The sequence below is a fragment of the Hevea brasiliensis genome, chromosome 15 (genome assembly GCF_030052815.1).
Source record: "Hevea brasiliensis isolate MT/VB/25A 57/8 chromosome 15, ASM3005281v1, whole genome shotgun sequence".
In the NCBI taxonomy this organism is placed as follows: domain Eukaryota; kingdom Viridiplantae; phylum Streptophyta; class Magnoliopsida; order Malpighiales; family Euphorbiaceae; genus Hevea; species Hevea brasiliensis.
In genome coordinates, this window is record NC_079507.1 from 62,235,542 (window position 1) to 62,243,916 (window position 8,375).

General features: G+C 30.6%; 1 protein-coding gene and 1 long non-coding RNA gene across 2 annotated transcripts; one reads left to right on the forward strand and one right to left on the reverse strand.

Moving 5' to 3' along the window:
• Window positions 1-991: 991 nt before the first annotated feature.
• On the forward strand, window positions 992-4,051 carry LOC131173772 (uncharacterized). Its single transcript, XR_009144092.1, has 3 exons — window positions 992-1,201; window positions 3,392-3,432; window positions 3,561-4,051. It is a non-coding gene; the product is annotated as an uncharacterized LOC131173772 (long non-coding RNA).
• LOC110671495 (receptor kinase-like protein Xa21) lies at window positions 1,423-5,819 on the reverse strand. The gene is made up of 5 exons (XM_058135961.1): window positions 4,796-5,819; window positions 4,616-4,687; window positions 4,299-4,373; window positions 1,972-3,966; window positions 1,423-1,882 (listed from the first exon to the last, which is right to left on the reverse strand). Exons 1-5 carry the CDS (start codon window positions 5,715-5,717, stop codon window positions 1,515-1,517), a joined length of 3,432 nt encoding a protein of 1,143 aa, XP_057991944.1. The 5' UTR covers window positions 5,718-5,819; the 3' UTR covers window positions 1,423-1,514.
• Window positions 5,820-8,375: the final 2,556 nt, after the last annotated feature.

The following is an 8,375-nucleotide window of genomic DNA, read 5'->3' on the forward strand; positions in this document are numbered from 1 at the left end:
AAAATCTATTTAATTAGTAAGAATATAAAGGATAAAATAAACAAAATAAATTAAAAAATATAATCAAGTATCATAATTCGATTGTCTAATTATCAATTTTTTCTTCTCAAATAATTCATTGATTAATAATTATTAAAAACTATTTATTATATACTAATTGTCAAAATTTTATGTTATTAAATATTAAAATTTATTTAAAATATGTATACATTATTTTTATTATTTTATTTATTTTGATTTTTTTAATTTCATATTTTACAAATATTAATTTAATATTTATGAATTATTTTATTTATTTTTAAATAATTTATTTCAACAATTATTTATTCATATTTTTTATTAATTCATATTAATAATATTTATTATAATTTAATATTTTGTTAAATTAATAAATACTAAATAACACTAATTTTTAAATATTTATAAAATATTAAATATAATTTATTCACTCTACTTATTTTATTAATTTACTAAATAAATATTACTGCTTTTTTACGCATAAATAATATTAATATTTTTAAATTTTTTTATATTATATAGTTATTAATTTTATATACAAGTTTTAAATTTTTTATATACAATAAATAATAACTTTTTAATTTTATAAATTAATCTTTATATCTTTATTAATTAAAAAAATATAAGGACTTATTTATAAATAGTCATAATATTTAAGATTATTTTGTAAAATTTATGAATAATTTTACAATTGAAAAAATTTTTTAAAGTTTTTAAAATAATTAATACATATTTTTAAAGATAAAAAAATAATTTAACACTTCTTAAAATAACTTCTAATAGAACGAAATACTATTTTAAATAACATCTAACTATTTTTTCAATAATTATAATTTTTTTTATTTTTTATTTACTGATTACTACCTATGCTAAAAATCATCACTCTCTTTTCTTCACGATAGCTAAAACACCTCTTATAATAAATAATTTTGAAATCATCCCTTCTGATATATATATATATATATATATATATATATATATTTTTTTTTTTTTTTTTTTTTTTTTTTTTCGCCACCCTTTGGTAAATTGCCCGTCTTCCACAAGTATCTCTCAAACTCAGATTTCCCATCTCGCTTGCCTTTTTCCAATCTTCGACTTGCTCGTCCTCACCGCTTCCGAGATCCTTCACAAGGAGCCCAATTGTTCCTCTTCGTCTTCAATGGTGATTATGTCAGCTTGGAAGGTAACTCTTACGCTGCTTCTCTATTTAATCCAAGAATTCATTAATTGTTCCCATATTGGAAAACTCTGCTATATGGTTTGTTGTCCTGGCGCCTTTGAATAAGAGGGATATGAGGAAGATTATGGAGGAACTTCTTGAGATATCTGTTTAATTCACTTCTGTAATCGATGTAAATGATTCCAAAACCAACAGTATAGCCTATATCCCACTCAAATTCATCAAGAAATTAACAAATTCAAGGATTTCAATTTATTTTTAGATTATTTTGAGGGTCTAAGACTTCTTCTAATCCATTGTACAATGACGTAGAATTCTATTTTCCAATCTCATTAGTCTTTGCTAAACTGGCTAAGAATTGAGTTCTGATGGTAATGAGTTTTGATAGCACTTGGGTTATGCCATTTCTCTCATCAGGAACTTCAACACAGCATTCCACAGCCAATCCCAAAATGAATGATAAACAGTCTTTCTTATCTGCAAAATTTTCTTCCCCTGTCAGCAAATTAACATCTGCTATTTCAGCTACTGCATCAGGTAATGCTTGCTTTATATATTCCTTCAAGCTCATTCTTCCACCAAACATGTCATCAGTGGGTTTCTTTCTCGTAAATGTTTCCATCAACAGTATTCCAAAGCTATAAACATCTCCTTTTGTTGAAACAATGCCTTCCGATCCATACTCTACACATCAGATTGAAGTACGTCATTCAGAAGTTGAAATTACATAATATAGGATTACATAAAAAGAACAAAAAATTCTACAACATTACCAGGTGCCATATACCCAATAGTGGCCAATGTTCTTGTTTGTGTCATAGAATCTCCTTCACCTAAGAGCTTGGCAATGCCAAAATCAGCTACATGAGCAACCATATTTGCATCTAGCAGGACATTGCTAGGCTTCAAATCACAATGAACAATAGGTCTAGAGAAGCCATGATGAAGATATTCCAATGCCAAGGCAACATCTATCATTATGTCGAGCCTTTGAAGGATATCCAAACAATAGTTATGAGAGTACAACAACTTCTCCAAGCTCCCATTTGGCATGTAATCCAATACCAATGCTTTGAAGTCATTGTTAGAGCAACAACTTATAATTTTGACAAGATTTCGATGGCGGATATTGCTCATTACCTCGCATTCTGCATCAAAACTATTGAATGCTCTTTCTAGTTGCAAATTGAAAACCTTTATAGCAACTTCCATCCCGTCACTAAGTCTTCCTTTATATACAGTACCAGAACCCCCTCTACCAAGTAAGTTGCTATCACAAAATCCATCTGTGGCTTGTTGAAGTTCTTGGAAGGATATTCTTCTCCATGTTGCCACAATCTCAAGATATGGATCAGCCACAGTTACCAACTTAACTTTTGTCTTTCTACATCTTAATGAGACAAGTATGACAACTATTGTCAATATGATAGCAGGAAGAAGATATACGAGTACTTGCTTGGTGGCAGACTTCGATCTTCCCTGATTACTGATTTTGCATGGCGTCAATTGCAAGAAGGGAGAACCACAAAGGGCATTATTTCCCAAAAAAGACATAGCTGAGAAGTTTACAAAAGTTCCTGCTGTGGGAACTTCTCCTTCCAATTTGTTGAAAGACAGGTTTAGGTATTTGAGGTACTTGAGTCCCTCTAGGGACTTGGGAATTGTTCCTGACAAGTTGTTATTGGCCAAATCCAATGCTTCCAGGCTTATCAAGTTTCCAAATGATTCGGGAATAGGGCCTTCAAAATTGTTGTGTCTTAAGGAGAGTTTCATCAGGCTTTGGAGGCCTCCAAGGGAATCTGGGATGATACCGGATAAATGATTACTTGATAAGTCTACTTGTGTTACTACCTTCAAATTTCCAATACTTAGTGGTAGGTGGCCACTAAGTGAATTTGATGACAAGTTCAAATCCAAGACATCTTTTAGGTTCCATAATGTAGAGGGTATTGTTGAAATAAAATTGTTGGAATCTAATCGCAGAGATCTTAGTGAATTAACATCCCCGAGGCAGGCTGGTAGAGTTCCATAGATGTTGTTTCGACTCAAAATTAATTCTCCCAAGCTATTCATTTGGCAAATATCATTTGGCAAGGAACCATTCAACTTATTTCCTTGAAGATACAAAACTTGAAGCTTCTGCAATCTACCAATTGTATCTGGAATTGATCCTATCAATTCATTGTTTTGCAGGAGTAAGGTTGTGAGGTTGCTTATATGGCCTACTTCTCTTGGTATGCTACCTTTGATATTACAAGTTTCCACATTGAAATATCGTATAGCAGAAAAATTACCAATTGAAGTAGGAAGAGTGCCATTAAGTGGATTGCCTACTAAGACTAGTCTTGTTAATCCTTTGCAGTTTGCCAAAGAAGAGAGAAAGCTCAATTCAGAAGCTGAAGATTCACCAGTGAAAAGATTAGCGGCTAGATTGAGGCGCTGCAGATTCCTTAAGTTACCGAGAGTGTTTGGAATAGGTCCAGAAAAGAAGTTTGAGCTCATTTCTGCAATAGTGAGCTTGGAAGCATTAGAGAAGGAAGCAGGAAGTGGTCCACTAATCTGATTCCTAGTTAGGTAAATTTCCTCCAGATTAGAAGCATGGCCAAAGTTCAATGGAAGTTTGCCTGAGAATCGATTTACATTTAACAGCAAGAGTCGTACAGTTGTTATATTGAACAAAGACGATGGGATGGTGCCTGAAAAGTTATTATAGCGGACGATGAAGGACATAAGTTTACGGAGTTTACCAATCTCACTTGGTATTGGACCTGCAAAGATTGAAATAAAATTAAAGTATATGTCTGCAAAACTATGTTCGTGAAATTAAGTAAAACTAAAAATCCTGGCTAATAATTAACAGGTCCTCTTTTTAAACAAGTGATAGTACCAAAATTGAAATAAAATTTAAGTATTAGACCTAATTAACATACTCAATTATGTAATACTAAATAACGTGAGTGAAATGAAGTTGAAGTGATAATTATATACTTGCTCCATTTTTGTTCCATGTCACTTAATTGAGATCCTAAGAAAGCAGAAATTATGAAGACTTCAATGATTATTGTTGAAATCAACCCCAATAGCAGTGAGTACATCATACCTTTTAAGTAATCATTTGCACCAAGAGATAAGTAGAACAACGAAGTACAATTAAATAGACTTTTTGGAATGGGTCCTGCAAATTAAAAAGTACAATTAAATAGACTTTTTGGAATGGGTCCTGCAAATAAAAAAGGAAAAAAAAAAAAGGTGACATTTCTGGCTTTTCTATCTGTGGGTGTATATGAAATAATGCTATTTCCAGCTTTAAATTAAAAAGAATGAGAAATTAATATAAATTAATTTTATTATGTATAATTTTAATAGATTTTTATTCTGTTTCTGCCATTGAAAAACAGGGCATATATAAAATGGAACCTGAGAGGAAATTGTCACGCAACACAAGCTGCTCAACCGAGAGAAGAGAACCAAGTTCCTCTGGTATTTCTCCTGCAAAATTGTTCGCAAGTACTTAAGAGTTGTATTGCTGTAATCAATTAATGGTGGTATGTAGAATCATGAAGTTCATAAAAGCAACAACATATATAAATATAGTACCTGTCAAATTATTGAAGCCTAGAGAAAGCTCCTGAACCAATGTCAGATTTCCAAGACTTATTGGGATGTTTCCTGTGAAAGCGTTTTTATTCAGATACACACGAAGCAGCTTTCCACATTGCCCTATACTTGATGGAATTTGGCCAACCAGTTGATTGTGATGAGCAATCAGCGCCTGAAGATTTGGAAGATTTTTACACATATCATCTGGGAGACCACCAGATATCATATTGTTCGCCAGATCAATAGTTTTCAAAGAAGAAATGTTGAAAATGGTCCATGGCAATGAACCTGAAATCTTCTTGTTACCGTTCAGGTTGAGTGTCTCCAGGTTGGCTAAATTGCCAATTTCCTCAGAAATATTTCCTTGTAGATTATTGTTCATTAGCTGCAAAGTTTTCAACGTCGAAATGTTGTACAAGGAAGCTGGGATAGTGCCTAAGAAATTGTTATCGTCCAGATATAATTCTTCAAGTTTCGGTTGTGAGCCGAGCCAAGATGGGATCTCTTGGCTGAAATTATTTGATCTGAAGTTGATGTATCTCAGTAGAGGAAGATGAACCAGCTCGGTTGGCAGAGGGCCATGGAAACTATTGTTGGCGAGACTTATCTCAGAAAGGAAAGAAAGGTTCCCTATATGTGGAGGGATAGTGCCTGTAAGACCCATGAGGGAAAGGTTCAGAGAAGTGACTCTGAAGTTGGTGGTGAGGCCACAAGAGACACCAATCCAGCTGCATACAGAGGTATTGGCAGACCAGTTGGTAGCCAAATAATTTAGAGGGTCGAGCGTGATATGTTGTTTGAATGCAAGAAGAGCATCTCGATCGGAGTTGATATCGAGTGTTGCTGCAGAGGCAGAGCAAGAGAAGAAAAGGTGAAGTGATAAAGCTGCAATGCCAAAGAGAAAACAAGTTATCGCCATTAATTTAGATTCCAAGGCTGTTTTGATATTTGTTCATAGGAAAATTGGTGAAGTTGGAGGGAACTAAAAAGAGGCATTATTGGCAAGTAAAGGCCCCATATTGTGCTTGTCTAGTTGATTTGATTGAGCAATTTTTGTACGTATAGGACAATAATTGTTTCCAAGTTGGTGGACCCAGCAATCAGCATTCACTAGGTAATCACGCCGACCCAGCAATCAGCATTCACTAGGTAATCACGCCCCCGCTAACTCTCCCTTTTCTTAACTAAAATTTAATTTGAAACTAATGCCTCTATAAATTTTGATTCGAAAAATTATATATATATTAATTATAAATATTTTAAATAATTTTATATAATTTTAATATAAATATTTAATTTAATGATCATTGAATTTATTCTCATATAAAATTAAATTTATATTAGATGCTTTTATTTAAAAAAATATTGCTATTAATAATAATAATTCTCTTTTTTATTTATTTTTAATAAATTTTAATTTATTTTTAATGACATATTTGGTTTAATCCTTTTATTTATTTTATTTTGTAAAATTTTATATTTTTTCTTTATATAAAGTTAATTTCTCTGTATGATTATCATCTTTCTTTTTCATTGATACTATTGGTTTCATACTATTGTGAAATACTTTTAATGAATGAACATAATTTCCCAAAATTATTATAAATATAACTCTATTAAGAAAATTGAAATGTTAGTCGAATTCAAGAATAGTACAAAATAGATTTTATGTATTATTTTAAGAGATTTATTTTATTTATAAAATTAAATTACAATTTTTTTAAATACTATATTATAAAAAAATAAAATTTTAATTTAATGGTATTAGAGTAATCTTCATGCTTTAGCCTCAATTTAAATAAATTATATGAAGAAAAAAAAATGTTGATAGTAAAATTAATTTAATTAAAAAATTAACAATATGATAATCCTAGTGATAATTATCTTGCAATTACATTATTGAAGAGTCATTTTCATCAACTTTCTTATGATTTTAGATAGCTTGGATTTTCTCGATATTCAAGAATTCCAATTTGGAGGCTGCAGCTTCCATTTTTAGTGTTGGTGTTCTTGAAGGAGAAAATCAATACAAGAGAATCATTAGTATAACAGCAACTTGGTCCATCAACCATGCTTATATAATTGGTTTCTTTCATTATAACGTATAAAATTATTTCTTCTTTTTCTCAATGCCTAATATTCAAATCTAGATCTCAAATATCTCTCTCTCTCTTCTTTTTTTTTTTTTTTTTTCCATCATTGAATAAAAGAATACAACCTGTTCACCTTCCAAGCAAGAACCAGCAACTTGTCCTTAAATTTCTTATCCTCAACGCACCAATAGTAGGCTTAAATGTCCGAATCAAATGCTTCTATTATTTTTTTATTTTATTTCAAAGACTGTTTTATATATATATATATATATATATATATATATATATATATATATATATATATATATATATGAATAATGCATGCAAATGATGGGTCACCTAAAGAAGACTGATCGAGATTCAGCCATCGCTGTCAACTATCCACAAATGGAAAAGGTCATAATGGGTGGCTCTAAAGCTGTCAACGATTTCATAACGGTGCAGAATAAATAATAGAAATATGGTGAATAATAAATCAATGTTTTCAATCCTTAAAGACAAAGATCAAGACTTAATGGTTTAAAGTTTAAATGGATCAATTGATATATTATTAGATTTAAATAATATTAATATTTCAGTATTTATAACTATTCCCTTCAACAATATCTCTGTTAATAATTAAATTTAAATTCTCTTTTTTCAGAGTGTAGTGAGTTTTATCATTACACTTCAAACATTACCTTCAACTATTTTAAGTATCTTTGAAATCGCCATCAAAGCATCCCAAAAGCCATCAACTTTTTTGGACTACATAACGTTATTGAAAACAAAATCATTTTCAACCCATAGGGTACTAATTAGCTCTCGTTGTCTACATATAAAAGAATTCCATCTTGAGTCTGCCTTTATCATAGACATATCGCACAGTCCATACCATATCTTAGCAAAAGAAAGCAATAGAAAATCAATAAAACAGAAACTTGTTCACCTACCAAACTTAAAATTGGCAACTTTTAGTTGTCCTCCAAATTGTACCCATCCCATTCTCAGCCATAGGGTATTGATCAAAAGTCAAAATTCCATTTGTTAGTTGTAATTATTAAAATTAATGCAAATCACTTGTTTCATTAATTAAATAATTTTTACAAAAAAAATTAAAATATAAATTAGTTTAATCTATGAGAGTTGAAGTAGAGGATCAGGAATTGTTTATTGGGCTTTATTTTTTAATCTTTTTGTTTGGGCTAGCCCTTTTTGGGTTGTGAGACCCATTTACCTTTCTTTCTTCATTATCAATTCCTCTTTAACAAAATTTCACATGATAGATGACAGACAAAGAAAAGAAAGTATGTTGAAGATTCTTGGCGTTAACATCTGAATAATTGCTTTTAAAAATTACTATTGTATTTTCTCTACTTGTCAATGAATATAGTTTTGTTGTAATGAAAATTACTTGAATTGCAAAGAAGTTTAATGGCGTTCTTGAGGTGCTTACTGTGATTATTTTAATTGATAGTCTATTTTTCAGTTGCACAAGATTTTAT

Excerpts from the sequence above, each read along its gene's own strand:
- LOC110671495 (XM_058135961.1), bottom strand. The coding sequence starts at position 5,717 with ATGGCGATAACTTGTTTTCTCTTTGGCATTGCAGCTTTATCACTTCAC. Across the intron at positions 4,688-4,795 it reads AGGCTTCAATAATTTGACAG|GAGAAATACCAGAGGAACTT; the intron begins GTACTATATTTA and ends ACAATTTTGCAG. Across the intron at positions 3,967-4,298 it reads TGCAAATGATTACTTAAAAG|GTCCAATACCAAGTGAGATT; the intron begins GTATGATGTACT and ends CAATCTTTGCAG.